The following is an 18,253-nucleotide window of genomic DNA, read 5'->3' on the forward strand; positions in this document are numbered from 1 at the left end:
AGTGAGGCTAGCTGAAAATGTTTAACTATAGGTAAATTTTTGCAACATGTTAGCAAAATGTTTGCATCTTAAATAACCTTCCACATCTTTATTATGCAATCTGCATGTGGATGAAACAATTTCATTTGTTAAATATAGAATTTCAGCTAGATGAGATTCATAAGCAATTAGACATAACCCCACTGCATAGTTAATTGAATGCATACCCCTGTGTAAATGAGATACTGAATTCATATGAAGTAACCTACTTTCTAATGTTACTACTTCAGTGGACTCCTACTGATTATCATTTATTTCACAATAGCATGTATGAAAATCACCCCAATCTATTTAAATTAGTCTTCTTAAAACAAATTATATCTTTTATCTGGAACAAACTTTTGACATTGCATGACAACTTCCACTGAATATGGGCACAGCATTTCCTTTGAATGTGCCAAGTAAATCAGTAGCTGTATGTGACCTTTAATATATAGCTACCTTCTATTTCACAACTTCTTGATGCATGGAAATCTTTTTTGTCTAGATTTAGTACAACTGGGAATTTTGATCTTTTGTAGAAATTTTTGATGAGAATTGTGAAATAAGGTAATATAGAGGCCTCTCACAGCCCTGGAAGACACCTTAGAAGACATACAATTCAATCACTGGAGCCCAGACAACAGATGTGAGCGTCAATGTGCAATTATGTTTGTAATTAAAATTTAAACAGTCAAGTGAAGGCCACTTTGTGGTTAAGAGGACTGTAGGAAAACAGACTTGATCTGCTCACCCACAGGGGATTTTATCGCTGCGAAGTAACCTTATTTTTGGTACAAGTCAAAAATAAGATGGCTTTGAGTTTTTTTCTGAGTGGTTCAGGGAAAGAATTTAAGTGAAATTGGATCAAGATTTCCCTGCCTGCAGAGTTTTGTGGGCCTTGTGTGGGAAATCTAGCTGACTTTTACCTATGAAGCTGTCCTGTTAATTCATCTCACAAAATGTGGCAATAGTCCTATTTGCTATTTCAATAAACAAATATCAAGTACTGATAGAGTACAGGTTTTTATTTCCCCTCGAACAAGTGTTTGGCATATATAAGGAGTCAGAAAAGACTGAATGGTTGGAATAATTGGGAAAAGTATATTTCTATTGTACATACTCCCTAGCCATAGTTGTACAGTCTATTCACACTCTTGCCTAGTTGGCCTCACAACTAAGTCCCAGCATAGTTTATTTTGATGGGACTATCTATGAGTATTAGAATAGTTTTGTTGTGCACAGCTCCTAAACTTGCCCATAAATGTATTGAACTTGTATAACTTCAATGTCAGTGGTTGTGGCACACTTAACCAAGTGATAGAATCAGTGCTCTGATTTCTGAAGAAGTCTGGATTTATCTAAATCAAATTATGCTCCATGTTTAGCTTTATTCTAACAGGTTTAGAAAATGATGCCAGGAGCAGTCCCTCAGAACTCTCTGAGAGATTGCCTCCTGGGCTTGAATTCCTCACAAAGTCCTCTGAATAAAACACAATTCTCAACTTAAAAAAAAAAAAAAAAAAAAAAAGATGCCATCCACAGCTCTGGAATACAGTTTGGAAAGAATCAGTATGTCCTTTATCAGAAGTGGAATTTGTGTATTTTCTTAAAATGTTTTGAGAACAGTGGAATCTTTGCTTTTCTCTAGTGTATAAAATAAGAGTGTAAGTTCCTCCGTTAATTTTGGACATCACTTTTTTTGTCCACAATGAACTCTACAAACTTTAATTCTCTGTGTTCCAGGACCTGAATTACTTTGTTTCAATGCCAGTTTCTTCTGGGCACCCAATGGAATACCATTGTTCGCTTCAAAGGGCATGTGTTTTGTTCCTTCAAGTAATCCAAATGTATTTCTAATTTTGCCACTCCTCATTTTCCCTTCTTCTGTAAGGGCACCAAAATGTGTTTCTCTTTGGCTAGTATACAATGTTTAATATTTCTAGCTTTAAAAGTCTAACATTAATCTTTTCTTTGTTGGTTGTACTCCTTTCCCATCCCTACTGTGATGTCCGTGACCCTGCCTGGGTCATAAATTTTCTTCTAGTTTGTTCAGCCATAGATGTCCCTTAAATTAAAGCAAAACTTAGTCTAAGGTAGAAATGTTATATATTAGTCGATTTAACCCATTTATGTGTGAGTGCAACTTTGGAAACCCTGGGTTAACAGTATAAACCTAGTTTTCCTAAAAATAAAAAAAAAAATTTCCTAGCAGCTGTTATGAAAGGCATTCTCTCTTGTCTCATTCATCAGGAAAAAAATCTCGCAACTGTCAGAAACATTTTCATTTTTGGAGAAACTATATTGGAACGTAAATTGGTTTCTTCTCCATTTGGCTAGGCATAAACTTATCATCTTTGACTAGAAACTCTGCTTGTTATTATTTTTCTTTTCTCATTTTACTGAAGCTACAATGTCACTAAGTGTACTTTCATTCTTTTTACAGTTTTTAACCCTCTTTAATTTTCTTTAAATTAAAACTCTATTGCTTCCACCCTCTCTGTTCTGTCTCCATCCCCCATGTCCCTTACACAAACACACAGGGTTCATTTTAAGGATAGCAGTGATCTAGCTCAGGTTGTCTTTTCCTGTCTTTTAAATTTTTTTCACCAATCCTTTTTGGAATAATACCAAAAAGAATTAAAAGCTTTTATTCAGCCCTTTCAGTTAGAGGCAAATTCAGTTTTTAGGAACCCCAGGTTAGCATCAAGTGTTCCCCTTACCTATCCCAGCAATGTTTGACCCTCAACTTGTTTATTAGTGTTTGAATGTTTTACAAAAAGTTGTGTAAGAAGTTATATATTCTAGCACTCTGTTTGGCTCCGCTATTTCTGTATAACGCATCATACTAATTATCAATTGTCTGACTGGTGACTTTGAATTATCGGGTGTGACCTATAGCAGCGGTCCCCAACCTTTTTGTCACCAGGGGCCGGCTTCATGGAAGATAATTTTTCCACGGGGGGTGGGGTGGGAGGGGATGGCTCAGGCGGTAATGCGAACGACGGGTGTGATGGGGAGCCGCAGATGAAGCTTCGCTCGCTTGCCGGCTACTCACCTCCTGCTGTGCGGCCCCGGGGTTGGGGACCCCTGATGTATAGAATAGAAAGGTGCTTTTTTTTTTTTTTTTTTTTTTTTTTGGCGTGTTTTCCTCCTTATCTCCCAGCTCAATTTTGTGGATGGTTTCTATTTTCTAATGTCAATTTACCCCTTTGGAATTTGGTTGTTGGCAATAATAGGAACTGTTTTTTGATCTGGGCGAGAAAGTTAAAAAAATGGACAGAAAGGAATCCGAACAGTTCTTATATAAATCAGTCATCAGAAGCTCTTTTGAGTGCACTAGGGGGAAGTTAAGGGGCAGAAAAGAGGGAGAATTTTGTTCCTATAAGCAGCCTGCAGGTTCACCTACCAGCTCAAAAGCAAGTTGTAATGTTTCTACTCCCCACTCCATACCAGTTTCTTCTGAAAAATAGCAGCTCAAAATGAGGAACCCTTTTGAAAATAAATATGGAAGTAAGAAGAATTATAATCCTTGTACTTTATAATGTTTTAGGCTATCAAACTGCTTTCCTATGTGCTGCTTTTTTCTCCCCAACACTGACGGTTGGACAGAGAACAATGTTCCCATCTTACAGGTGAGGAAGCCGCAGATTTGCAAGAATTGCAAATGGCTTGCTTCAAATCACACAGCAAGTCAACCCATGTGAAACTAAAACAGGTAATATCTGCAGACTGCTGAACACATTTCTGTGCCATAAACTATGACTTAGAGAGTGTTATTGAGTGGAAATTTTGTTAGACCTAATCTAAGAATAATACAAAATCTACTTATTGTAGAGAAAATATGCTTCTGAGGTATTTTGTCTCCACTATTTATTTTAGCCAGCTATTTTCTTATTCATACGTTGGAAGGTCTGCCCAAATTCCTAGGACTTCTGCGTTAGGGCGTAGATTAATGAAGTTTTATTTTTCCCCTGTAAAAAATTTTTTTCTTTGTTGTTTAAAGAATGTCCCTGTACTACTGAAACAAAGGGAAACCTCCTAAATAATATTTTTAAAGACCAAGGTCAGCAATTCATAATCGAAGTTTACTGTTTTTGTAAATTGAAATGCGATTTTCTTGAAGGGAATGTGCTGGGTAAACTGATTATTTTAGTTCCCAGGCACTCATGGTAAAAATGTAAAATTTTTGGCATCTCTAAGAGATAGCTCTGTCTCCCACTTATTTGAAATTGTTTTGTTTTTTGTTCCACTTTTCCAGCCACATAAAATCTCTGGGTCAAAGATTAAACATACCTTGGCCCAGAGAGTTAAGAAAAATAATGAGATGTATTAGTAAAGTTTTTAGTAAGCTCTTTATAAAGAGGTAGGAAAGTTGGCCTATTTCATCAGTAGATTATGGGTTACTAACAAAAAACATAGGCCAGACTGCCCTAAATAGTCAAATAACATTTTTGGTGATTCAGTTCAGTTACTGCCTAGCCTCACTAATGCCTCTTTGTGACATTATAAAATAAATAGCTGATGACATAGGACTTTACAAAAAGAGCTCTTTAAAAAACACAAAGATATATGTCCTTTAAAAAAAAAAACTTTTATGAGATAACATTGTGATAGGTGCTTTGAGAGAAATATTTTTCCAGAATGGTTTTGTGGTAAAAATAAAGGGCAGCTTTTGCATTGTTACGTATAGGTGGATGGTCCTCTTTGGGTTACTAAGAAATCACGAAGTGTTCCCTAAAGAGAAGGTCGAAAAACTGCTCAGCAGAAAGAAAAGCATTGATTTCTGGTTTCTTCATTTTCTCTTATGATACGTGGTGACCTACCAAATAGATTCACATGCATATCCATATCCCGTTTTGAAGGAGAAGACATTATATTCATCATTAGTGGGAGTAAAATATTCAGATTCTTCACCATGGTGAAGTAGAGTACTACTAAATTCCCAATAGAGAATTATCAATTCCACAAAATAATATTCCTGTCTCTAGCTGACTTTTTCTCTCTTTGGGGTGTATGTACTATTTATTTTGTACCTTTGGTTTTTTCCTTTGGAGGATTTTACCTATTGCCGTCCTACTGTATTAAATATCCCATACATTGAAATAGGTTAGTAAGGAAAAGATTTTCAAACCCCACATATATCCATTTTTGGTTCTTAACGTAAGGGGGAAACAGTTTAAAGAGAAAGCACTTCAACATGTAGAAGGGAAAGAGATAATCTTAATTATGATGATTTCTATTCAGGATCAATATGTAGTGCTCTGCATACAAGGGAACACTTACTAGCAGTACTTGAAGACTTGTGAGTTGGAATTGCGTGTTACTTGAAAGACCTAATTAAGCTAAATTTTGGTGCACAGCAGTTGTACATGATTTCATGTTTATGTAGCAAAATGCTTTGAAATGTACTAGTTTTGAAACATACATGTAAGATAGTTGTGAAAAGTGTCTATTATATTTTCCTGTGTGTCTCATTTATTTAGAGCATAAAGGTTTTTTTTGATTGTTCTAACTGAATAAGGCTAAATGAATACTGTAATTGAAATTATATTTTAAATCTTTGTCATGAGTTTTTAAAAAAACTATTGCAAATTGTATCATTCCTGATTACACAGAAATTTGTGGGTCGTTTTAAATAAATTTTATACTTCTATTTTGCACCTGGTGGTCTAATTTTTCTTTCCTCTTCAAAAACATATTTTTAAAATTTAATATCCAAAAAAATTCACACATTTTTAACTACAAAGGACTATAAGATTTAATATTTGGAGATGACCAAATGTATGGATTGGGTTCAACACAAAATCAAGATGGCTACACTTATGGAATCCTTATTATGAGGCAGAAACCTTGCATTTTATATAAACTATTTATCCCCACAGTGAAGCTATTAAGTAAGGGCTCTTATCAGCCCCACTTTACAGATCAATTCAGGAGCTTAAAGTGGTTAAGCTCACACCCCTAGTTTTTAGCAAAGCTGTTAATCAGCTTGATTCTAGATTGACTCATGCCCTCCCTTGGATGTATCATTATTTTAATAATACTTAATCCTGAACACAGTATGCTAACAGTATTTTAAAGTTGACATCCTAAAGTATTTATTGAAACCTGAAATGAAAAAATATATTGACAATAGGTGTTTGGTGATATTCCAGCAAATATCACAGAAAAATAAGTTACTTTAAATTCATCTAGTTTGAAACCTACTTCTCTGTAGCATCCTGGTAGTCCTCTTCCTTCTACTGATAGGAACAACTCCATTCCCCTCCACCTCCCCTTCCCCACCTCCTCCCCAGGTTTAGCTGGGCAGCTAGAGACTACATTTTCCACATTCTTCCTGACAGGTTAAAAGGGTGACATGTGAGATGCTGAACATACAAACAGACATGGGCAACACCCTAGGGGATGAAAGAATAAACAGCTCAACTAATATCCTTTATCTATATATTATTTCCCCCACCAGGGACTAGGGACCAGGGATTGAACCCAGGCAGTGAAAGCGCTAAGTCCTAACCACTGGACCGGCAGGAAATTCCTGCCTTTATCTTTTAGATGCTCTTTAGACAACAGCTTGAGTAATATTTTATTTTTTATTTTTAAAAAAATATTTATTGAGACTTCCCTGGTGGTGCAGTGGTTAAGACTCCGCACTCCCAATGCAGGGGGCCCAGATTCCACCCCTGGTCAGGGAACTAGACCCCACATGCATGCTGCAACTAAGGAGCTTGCGTGCCGCAATTAAGGGGCCCACCTGCTGCAACTAAGACCCAGACGCAACCAAATAAATATTTTAAAAATTTATTTGTCTGCTCAGGGTCTTAGTTGCGACATGCACGATCTGTGTTGCCATGTGTGGGATCTTTAGTTTCAGTATGTGAACTCTTAGTTGCAGCATGTGGGATCTAGTTCCCTGACCAGGGACCAAACCTGGGCCAAGTCCCATGAGTGATCTTCTAAAACAGTAATCTTTTAAAAACAGATCTTGGGGGGAATTCCCTGGCGGTCCAGTGGTTACAACTCTATGCTTCCACTGGCAGGGCCAGTTCGATCCCTCATCTGGGAACTAAGATCCCATAGACTGTGGTGTGGCCAGGAAAAAAAAAAGAGATGTGAGAAATTGAACTCTGAAATACGTAATACATGTTGAAAGAAATTTTAAAAGACCTAAATAAATGGAAAGACATTCCATATTCATAGAATGGATACTTTATGTTGTTAACCCTGGGAATGTAAACTGGTGTAGTCACTGTGAAAACAGGTTCGCAGTTCCTCAAAAAGTTCAGTATAGAATTTACCAGGTAACCCAGAATTCCACTCCTAGGTATAAACCTAAGAGAATTGAAAACAGTTCAAACAAATACTTGTATGTGAATGTTCATAGCAGCATTATTCATAATAGCCCCAAAGTGGAGACAACCCAAAAGATCAACTGACAAATGGATAAACAAAATGTGGTATTATCCATTAAAAGTAATTATTTTAGCTATAAAATCGAGTGAAGTACTGATGCCTGCTACATGAACCTTGGACACAATATAGTAAATTACAAAAGCTAGCCACGAAAGACCGTATGTTGTATGATTCTATTAATATGAAATGTCTAGGACAGGTAAATCCATACAGAGAAAGCCGATTAGTAGCTGCCTGGGGCTGGAGGGAGCAGGGATTAAGCAGTGACTGTTTAATGGGTAGGGGTTTGTCTCAAGGGAGGAGGCGATGGTGGTTGCTATTCGTATGAAGATATTAAAGCCCCTGAATTGAACAACATAAAATACTTAGAGCAGTGAATTACACGTTAAGTGAATTTCATCTCAATTTTTAAAAAAAGTTAGCAGATGCCACTGGATACATCCCTTCTTCCAAATACTTGTACAGAAAAAAAAAGCGAAAAAACACAAAATGGCGGAAGGCTTATCGGATCACGTGACTGTCGATTCTTTTCCTTCCCTCACTCAAGGAAGCCTTTTCCTTTGAGCTTGCGCAGACACAGGCTCATTATTATGCGACGCCAAGGTAACCCTTCTCAGGCGCGCTCTAGTTCTAGCTGCGTAGTATGAGGGGTGAGCGCCTTGAAGTCTCGCTGGGAAGCGCGCACGTAGAACGCAGGCCCGTAAGCGCCGTTCCTCGGAGAGATGGGGAGGAGGGGAGAGGCGCGGAGGAAAAGGGGGAAATTGGCGCATGCGTGTAAGGCTGACGGGTTTGAAATGGCTTCGGTGTTACTCGGGACCGGGTTCAGGTGAAGGTCTGGTCCTCGCGGTTGGAGCGGCCGGCGGCTGAGCCGGGGTTCTTAACGTCCAGTCGGATCCGCGGAAGAGCTCGGGGCGACCGTTTTGGTAGCACGGCATCCGTAGGCCGGCGACGGTGGGGCTCTCGTGGGACTGGGACGGGAGGGACAGGGTCCCTTTTGTGCGGGTCGGAGCAGGCCCCGCGCGGCCGGCCCCTCCCCCACCGCCTCGCTTTTTTCCGGCGGCCCCTCGGGTGTCCCCGGCGACCATCAGCCTCATCCTCAGCCTGGCGGGCTCGAGGGGACTGCTCACCGCCGTCCCTAGCTCTCGAGCCGCTGAGGCTTTAGCCTCCTGGGCTGCGGTCCGGGACGTCGGGGCCGCTCACGGCGGCACGGCTTTTGGGGGATGGAGGCCTTCTCCGCCCCGCCGGGGGCTTAAGGGGATCAGGGCTCTCGGTATCCCCCTCTTGGCGTTCGCCTTGTCTCGTGGGACGGAGGATTCCGCCTCCCCTGGTATGCGGCCCGCGAGGAGCTAGGGGTGGAGGAAGATGGATGGCAGAGCTCTGGCCCCTCCGAGGAGTGGGGGGAAAGGGAGTGCGCGGGCTGAGATCTTCGCCTCTTCTGGCTTGATTTGGGGGGGAGGGGTCTTCGCGATGGTTCTTTAAGGGGCATCCGTTATTTCAACTGTCTTTCCCCTCGAGGGAGGGGAGAGAAAAGGAGCCTCCCATTTCCTTCCCTGCTCTAGAAAGTAAGGAGATGTTCGTTATTTAAATGATATTCTTGAATCCCCTTATTCGGTGTCTCGTCCCAGCTTCCGTTGGTTTCTCCACTTTCAGTCCCCAGCTCATTGCCAAAAGAAACACGCAGGCTCTATTTCTTTTGAACGTAAGGCTGTGTACTTTTTATTGTTAAGAATTGGATAGAAAACAACAGATGGTATTCTCTTTAAATGTGACAGTTTGTAGTCGCAGAAGGAAGTGCCTTTCTTGTAAGGCTACCCCAAATGTCATATATTGAAATTGGGTACTTTTGGTGAACTACTAGATGTGAAATGTTTTTACTGCATATCGGACGTTCATATGCCCCTTGTTATTTATACTTGGCCTACAAAGATGTCCTTGAGAAATTGATCATTTCTTTAAAGTAATACTTTTGTGATATTTGTAGTTTGGTTGAACTTAACCTGTGGATCCTTTCTTAATAGATCGCTGCTATAGAAGACAAACAAGTGAAGGTTTTCTCCCTCCCCCTTTTATCATGGCTCAGTTTGGAGGACAGAAGAATCCGCCATGGGCTACTCAGTTTACAGCCACTGCGGTATCTCAGCCAGGTCAGTCTTCTTCTGAACACATGAACTGTAGATGTATGTCGGGTTGGAGATATAACTATGTGAATTAGGCTATGCATAATATTGTAAAAAAGTTTGCAAATGCTGTATGTTTTAAGCTTATCTGTGAAGCTTCTTTTAAAAATTTATGGACCAACTAGCAAAATATCTGTTTTACACAGCAGTTTGGGCAGTTATATATAGTTTTTCAAACATTAAATTGATTAATTGGTTTAATTATGTTAGAGGTTCCTCATTTGTCATGTTAAGGTGTCAGTATTCATAAGTTACATTTAAAAATAAATGTATTAATCCATACTTTATAAAAACTATACATGACTGGTTTTCAATTATTTGAATTTAAAGTAGAAACACCAGAATTTATCAAGTAAAGGAAAATGATAAATAGATGTGAAAGGAGCAAATGAATATTTACATTTTCAAAATTCAACAAAAAGTCATTTTCAAAATAAAGTAACAAAACATGTCATTGAAAGTGTTTGTTTCAATATTTCTTCCCATTGCTCTTAGGAAGACTTTTTTTTTTTTTTTTTTTTTTTTTTACTGTTTCTTGACTTACGGTTTGAAAATTAAAGCAAATTTCCTAAGGAGTTTACAGAATGAAATTTTGGATTTCTTTGAGTACCCAGAAAAGTTTCACCTTATTCTGTTAATTTGAATATATTTTTATTTATGACATGCCTGATACTAGTTCTTTGCCGCATTTTACTTAAAATTTTGTTATTTGAGGTCAGTTGCAGAGACAATATGATCGTCTAACTTCGGTGTTCTAAATATGATGGACATGATTATCTTGTTATGTAGGTGCCCTTTCTCTTTTTTAAAAATTAATTAATTTTTGGCAGTGGTGGGTCTTCGTCGCTGCGCACAGGCTTTCTCTAGTTGCGGCGAGCAGGGGCTACTCTTCGTTGTGGTGCGCAGGCTTCTCATTGCGGTGGCTTCTCTTGTTGCAGAGCACGGGCTGTAGGCGTGCGGGCTTCAGTAGTTGGGGCTCGCGGGCTCTGGAGTGCAGGCTCAGTACATGTGGTGACGGGCTTATTTGCTCCGCAGCATGTGGGATCTTCCTGGACCAGGGCTCAAACCAGTGTCCCTTGCATTGGCAGGTGGATTCTTAACCACTGTGCCACCAGAGAAGTCCCGGTGATCTTTCTCTTTAAGGAAATGGATACATTAGGGTTTTTATTTTAATTACTCTTGATTTGAGGGGTTAAATGATCAACAGTTACTTCTGCAGACAACTGAAAATAATATGAAATAATAGTTAAAGATTATGTTAATTCAGATCCAAGTATATCTCCTCTGTGTTAAATAATGGGGAACCTGATAATGACTTAGTTTTTTAAATAAATTTATTTATTTTTTCGCTGCGTTGGGTCTTCGTTGCTGAGCGTGGACTTTCTCTAGTTGCGTCGAGCGGGTGCTACTCTTCCTTGCGTTGTGTGGGCTTCCCATTGCGGTGGCTTCTCGTTGCAGAGCACGGGCTCTAGACACGTGGGCTTCAGTAGTTGCAGCACGTGGGCTCGGTAGTTGTGGCTCGCGGGCTCTAGAGTGCAGGCTCAGTAGTTGTGGCACACGGGCTTAGTTGCTCCGTGGCATATGGGATCTTCCCAGGCCAGGGCTCAAACCCATGTCTCCTGCATTGGCAGGAGGATTCTTTTTTTTTTTTTTTTTTTTTGCGGTACGCGGGCCTCTCACTGTTGTGGCCTCTCCCGTTGCGGAGCACAGGCTCTGGATGCGCAGGCTCAGCGGCCATGGCTCACGGGCCCAGCCGCTCCGCGGCATATGGGATCCTCCCAGACCGGGGCACGAACCCGTATCCCCTGCATCGGCAGGCGGACTCTCAACCACTGCGCCACCAGGGAGGCCCTGCAGGAGGATTCTTAATCACTGTGCCACCAGGAAAGTCCCGATGACTTAGTTTTGTTGAAACAGGAATTATTAGCAGCTACTTTGTGTCCAGAAACAAGTGCTGTGTACTGGTTTTTTGGCAAACTAAGCATGTTTACCTGTTTTTTCTGCATATAATCTGTTTTAATTTTGTACCAGTATTGTTCCAGTAGAATAGCTGTTATGGTGGAATTCTGTTGTCTGTAGCTCTTAACATTTGTATTGTAATTACTTAAATGTATACTATACTCTTTGTTTTCATTTTAAAACTGAGCAAAGGAGACACCAAAGATTAAAAACTAGTCAAAGTCCGTAGTAAATATAGGTCTCCTTTTCCATATTTGACAATAGAGTTTCCAAATGTAAATAATGGGATTTGTGTAAACAGTTTCTTTTTTTTTTTTTAATAAGTTTATTTATTTATTTTTGGCTGAGTTGGGTCCTTGTTGCTGCGCATGGGCTTTCTCTAGTTGCAGCAGGCGGGGGTTCTTCTTCGTTGTGGTGCGTGGGCTTCTCATTGCCATGGCTTCTCTTGTTGCGGAGCACGGGCTGTAGGCACACGAGCTTCAGTAGTTGTGGCACATGGGCTTAGTTGCTCCGTGGCATATGGGATCTTCCCGGACCAGGGCTCGAACCTGTGTCCCCTGCATTGGCAGGCGGTTTCTTAACCGCTGCACCACCAGGGAAGCCCAACAGTTTCTATTTGTGCTGTAGGAAATTATTTATGGATTTTCTGGGACCTGTCATTAATCACAGTTTTTCAAAATCTGATATTTTATTGATACATTATGACTTCAGTAACTAGGCAAGTGTTTTGTTAGCATCTGTGCTTAGTTTTCTTACAGAAATCCTGGAGTAGTTTCTAAGTGGAATTCTAGTGACAATGTATTTATTAAAATATTTAATTTTTAAGTGCTATATTTTGAGCTGTTTCCTGAAAGCCTGATATAATATTTTCTAGCCTTCATTTTCAAGTCTTTGTGACTAATCATTATCTTATTAGAGTTGATTCTCAGAGCCAAGCTAATTTCTATCAAAGCTGAATTTTTTCAACCCTAAGGCAATTAGAATTTTATTTACACCTTAAAAACCTTATAGTTTTATTTACACCTCATTTCAATGGAGAACATTTTAGCCTAAGTATATAATGCCTTAAGTTTTCTCCTGGCAGCTTCAACTACAATTTGAGAAAAAATTTCAGCAAAGGGCTTTAAAAGGACTTAATCTGGGTAATAGTATTGCTAACTGTTTTATTCTAGTTAAAAAAAAAAAGTATATATATATATATGCATGCCAGATATATTAGTATCAGAGGTCAATGTCATAAATCAAATAATCACGCAACAGAAAAAGGTTAACTGAATAATTCAGTTAAGATGAAATATTTTGATCTTTGTGGCTATGTATCTGACTCATTTTCTCCTGAAAGCAGTATAAAAAATTACTACTGTTTCCTTTTTGTATATAACTTAAGGTGTTTTTGTTCAGTTAATGGCTTTGCTATTCCATGTTCTAGCAAGGTTATCTTGCATTTGTACTAACTCTGAAAATTCTCAGCTAACAGTGATTTGAAAATTTCAGTGCATTCACACAGGTGACGTATTTAAAGTAAGATAAAAAACTTCAGTAAAAGCATGCACACTAGCACTTTATTGCTGAAATCTGTTGTAAAGTCCAAGATCAGTATTTGAATTGTTTCTGATTAATTTTAATGCTGAGTCTGTCCAATTAAGGAGTTAGTAATTTCTACATGTCTGTCATTTAATTTTCTTTTCCTTTATTTCCTGTATTCAAACATATATGAGGGCTTCCCTGGTGGCGCAGTGGTTGAGAGTCCGCCTGCCGATGCAGGGGACGCGGGTTCGTGCCCCAGTCTGGGAAGATCCTACATGCCGCGGAGCGGCTGGGCCCGTGAGCTATGGCCGCTGAGCCTGCGTGTTCGGAGCCTGTGCTCCGCCAACGGGAGAGGCCACAACAGTGAGAGGCCCGCATACCGCAAAAAAAAAAAAAAAAAACATATATCAAACCTTGACTTTTTTCCCCCTTGAAAATGCCTCAAATATATTCCTCTATTTTACATTTAGGCCCTCTGCACTTTACATGTAGATAATTGCATCAGCTTTCTCTTGCTTGCAGATCCTATGCCAAAGTCTCTCACCTAACTTTCAGGTCCTTCCATACCTTTCCCAAAGCTTTATATCCTAATCTGTAATGCTTACCGTAAGTCATTCACTTAAGTCAGGATGCTCTTTTCCCCATCTATCACTTAGTCATACTCTATATTTATTATCCTTTATTAAGTTCTAACTGCTTTTGTTTGCTTTCCTCTTTTACTGGATATGCTGCTTATTATTTCTTCCCCCAGCTCCAGTGTGTCTGTCAGATGTGATATTCCTGAAGCATAATTTCTATCTAAATTACTGAATTTTCCAAACCTGAATGGGCCCTGAACTAGATTCTGTCTCAGCTCTTTTTTCTAACAGATGAAGAATTTTAGGCCCAGAAAAGTGAAGAAATTTGTTTATCAACAGAAGGTCACAGAAGAGTCCAATGTTAGGACCTCAAAATAGTGGTTATTGTTTCTTCCATTACTCTGTTCTTTTATTCATCCTCAAAAATATCTTCAAGGACTTTTAGAATACAGTTCAAACTTCTTGAGATGGTATTCAGTATCTTCTGTATTTCCAGCCTCATTTCTCATATCTCCTACACTGAAATACTTCTTTTTAAATATTTACCCTCTTTTCTATCTCCTAGCTGAAGTGCTGTGTTACATATTCAATGACAGTCATAATTGGGACCAGAGCTTTTAGTTTTGAAAGCTTAACAATTTTCTGTTGTGTAAAGGGACATTGAGAGAGAGAGCTGGCAAATCACTGACTGAATCTTTAAATATCCCTTAGATTAATTATAGTGACTTAGGAGTATCTTCAGTATATTTGACTCAAAATATTTACATGTGTATATGTACATAATTGCAACAGTATTAAAATGTTTGGGTGGATTTAGCCAGTTCAGACCTATTTTCTCACCCATTTCTTTGACCATTCGTAAGATGACTACATTCTGGCTATAGACAAAAAATGAACTAGTTCAGGAGTTAAGATCATAGTGCTATGTGGTACTTTAACACAGGTGACTGAGGCTAATACAATTGTTTTAAATGTAACTTCATTTAAAATTGTTTTGTGCAAATTTTATTTTATTTTATTAGTTAATTTATTTATTTTGGCTGTGCCATGCGACTTGAGGGATCTTAGTTCCCTGACCAGGGATCGAACTTGGACCCATGGCAATGAAAGCACCGAGTACAAACCTGGACTGCCAGGGAAGTCCCTATACAAATTTTATTTTATTTTTTAAATTAAAAATTTTTATTTATTTTTGGCTGTGCCATGCAGCATGTGGGATCTTAGTTCCCTGACCAGGGATGGAACCTGCACCCCCTGCATTGGAAGCATGGAGTCTTGACCACTGGACTGCCAGGGAAGTCTCCCCTGTACAAATTTTAAAGGTCACACTTCATTTAAAGTTATTACAAAATATTGGCTATATTTCCTGTGCTGTACTATATGTCCTTGTTAGCTTATCTTACACTCAGTAGTTTGTATCTCCCGCTCCCCCACCCCAATCTTACCCATCCCTGCCTCCTCCCCACTGGTAACCACTAGTTTGTTCTCTGTATTTGTGAATCTGCTTTTTTGTTATAATCACTGATTTGTTGTATTTTTTTAGATTTCACATATAAGTGATATCGTATAGTATTTGTCTTTCTTCTGTCTGACTTACTTCACTGAGCATAATGCCTTCCAAGTCCATCCATATTGCTGCATGTGGCAAGATTTCATTCTTTTCTATGGCTGAGTAGTATTCTATTGTATATGTATACCCCATGTCTTCTTTATCCATTCATTTGTTGATGAACACTAAAGATGCTTCCATAAAATATGACTTCATTTTTTCTACCTCTTTAATCTGGCCCAGTGGTTGTCTTTTAAAACCCCTATCTCTTGAGTCAGCAGCTCAAATTGTTAAACTGCAAGATTCATGATCCTTTTCAAACAAATAATAGCTGATGTACTAGGTATACTTACATTCGTTATCTCTTGATAGAGCTGGAATTTCCAACTCATTTGGTAGAAAAAGAAGATTGCAGGAATTCCCTGGCTGTCCAGTGGTTAGGATGCGGCGCCTTGCCCACCTTCATTGCCGGGGCCCAGGTTTGATCCCTGGTAGGGGAACTAAGATCCTGCAAGCCAGCACGGCCAAAAAGAAGATTGCTATTGATGTGGGCTTAGCTCTGTTTAAACGCTACTAGTGCTATGGAACAAGAAACTGTCTCCAAAACATTGTTCTAAGAGTAAAAAGAAATGCACAGAAATCTGTTAAGGCTCATTGTTAGTACATATGTTTTCCATTATCCTCTGAGCATGCCTTATTTGTGCTCTCATCCAGTGAGAGCTGCATCAACATACTAAACTACACACCAGTGAGTGCCCGTCTCTCTATCCTTAGTTGAGTGTGCAACTTACGTTTATGCATTTGTGGCTTCTCTTGCACGATGTGTTTTATGATCTGGGAAATAATTTTGGTCTATTATAGCTGAAAATGTATTGGAAGTAACCTTGAAAGTCGGAATATTAACTTTGGGTGATACAAAACTCGTTGAAAGAAATGGAGTTTCTTTCAACTAGGTAAATATCTGAGGCATTCAAGGATGGAAGAAATCATGACATTACAAATAGTGTCTTTAACTTCTTTGGGAGCGTTGACCAACGTACTTGAATAGTAGCTAGAAGAGACTATGGCCAGGATCACTAGTCATCACCTCCATGGGACTTCAAGAGAGTGGAAGAGCTGTTGTCTGCCAGGCTATTAATCTTTATAGAGACTCCCATATAACACGGACTTATTTAAGGCTTTGCCTCTTCTTTATAGAACAGTTCTCTCCACTAAGTAGAATTTTCTGTGATGAGGAATATATTCTGTGTCTTCATTATCTAATATGGTAGCCACTAGCCACATGTAGCTCTTGAGCCCTTGAAATGTGGTTAATGTGACTGAGGGACTGAATTTCTAGTTTTATTTACTTTTCACTAATTTAAATTGAAATAGCCATATATGGCTGGTGGCTAGTGTATTGAACAATGCAGTTAGTATAGAAGATTACAACATTTAGAATATGTTATATTTAAAATACTATTTTGTGCCTTAATGTTTTTTTAATATGCCCATGACTTATTTATTTTATAACTGGAAGTTTATACCTTTGACTCTCTTAATTTCTTATTCTTAATGCCTTAATTTCTAATTCTTAAAAAGTAATGAGTATTTCCAGTTATTTGGGTACATTATGGGCTTAGAATGGAACCTCAAAAGCAATAGCAATGCCTTGACCAGTGAGGTGTCTGACTGTAAGAAAGTTATCTGTGCATGAGGGCATCAAAAATTTTGAATTTCTGTGAAATCTGATCTTTAAAGATCACTTTTTAGGAAGGATGTTGAGTTGAAGATGACACTTGGGAGACTTGTTCACTTGATTTAAAACGGGTTTATACGTGTTTTAGTAAATCCACAAGTTATAAAGAGAATCCCCCACGTCTTTATGTTGTTTTTCTTTCTATACAGTGTAAGATTGCTTTTGAACATATATTGATACATGGAAATTTAGAAGGATAAAGCATTGCTTGACCAGTGCCTTAAAAAATTTTTGCAAAAGATGAAAAAAATGAAGTTTTTTGGGTTAGCTTGAGGTTTTTTGGTTTTTTATTTGTTTTTATTTTTTATTTATTTATATAAATTTATTTATTTATTTTGGGCTGCATTGGGTCTTCGTTGCTGCGTGTGGGCTTTCTCTGGTTGCGGCGAACAGGGGTTACTTTTCGTTGCAGTGCGTGGGCTTCTCATTACGGTGCCTTCTCTTCTTGCGTAGCACTGGCTCTAGGCGTGTGGGCTCAGTAGTTGCAGCATGCAGGCTCTAGAGCACAGGCTCAGTAGTTGCGGCGCACAGGCTTAGTTGCTCCGTGGCACGTGGGATCTTCGCAGACCAGGGCTCGAACCGTGTCCCCTGCATTGGCAGACGAATTCTTAACCATTGCGCCACCAGGGAAGTCCCAGAGATTTTTTTGTTTATTTAGCCTAGGGTTGCTTCTAAGTAGTTTTTTTTTTAATTGAAGTATAGTTAATTTACAGTGTTGTGTTAGTTTCACGTGTACAGCAAAGTGATTCAGTTATGCATGTGTGTATATATACATGAGGTTTTGAATTTTATTATTTCAGAAGGATGACCCATCTTAGTAAAGATGGGTAATACATCTTAGGTATAAGGGTAATAAGGATTTTTAAATTTGTGAGTTTGATAAGATCAAGGGACAACAGACAGGGGACAGGTTTCTCTTATGTGTTTTCATGGTGTGTTCACTGGTATTCAGTATGTGATAACTACTAGTACGTCATAAAATGAATGCTTCAGTCATATGAAACTGATTTTACAGTTTAGAAAATAATATATTTTATAGTTGTCCTTAAAGCTTTAAGGAAACTTACCCCTTAGATTTACTTATTAACCTCTGGTAGCCTTTGGTCATTTAAGGCTCATTTCATAGGTCTGTGGAAGTATTGATACATAGTTATAAGTATATCTGTTTCAGATGGGCCATGAGACCTTCAACAATCATATTGAATCAGGTACAGATAAATGAACAGACTGTTCCAATCTGGGTAATTGGAAAAAAATATCCAACTGATAAGTGTTAGGCCACTTATGGAGAGAG

At 38.8% G+C, this 18,253-nt stretch overlaps 1 protein-coding gene across 5 annotated transcripts in view; it reads left to right on the top strand.

Moving 5' to 3' along the window:
• The first annotated feature begins 8,112 nt into the window (after positions 1-8,112).
• The window catches only part of CCAR1 (cell division cycle and apoptosis regulator 1), a 53,356-nt gene continuing 43,215 nt past the window's right edge, over positions 8,113-18,253 (top strand). The window contains exons 1-2 of one of the 5 annotated variants that reach the window (XM_082630546.1): positions 8,113-8,131; positions 9,450-9,575. In XM_082630546.1, coding sequence (XP_082486672.1) covers positions 9,503-9,575 — 73 coding nt within the window. In that variant the 5' untranslated portion in view covers positions 8,113-8,131; positions 9,450-9,502. Of the gene's footprint in view, positions 8,132-8,194; positions 8,383-8,596; positions 8,759-9,449; positions 9,576-18,253 lie in introns of those variants that run through there. The other 4 variants (XM_082630543.1, XM_082630544.1, XM_082630542.1 and 1 more) reach the window with 4 other exon arrangements.

This window comes from Mesoplodon mirus (genome assembly GCF_964341445.2).
Source record: "Mesoplodon mirus genome assembly, chromosome: 2".
Taxonomy (NCBI): domain Eukaryota; kingdom Metazoa; phylum Chordata; class Mammalia; order Artiodactyla; family Ziphiidae; genus Mesoplodon; species Mesoplodon mirus.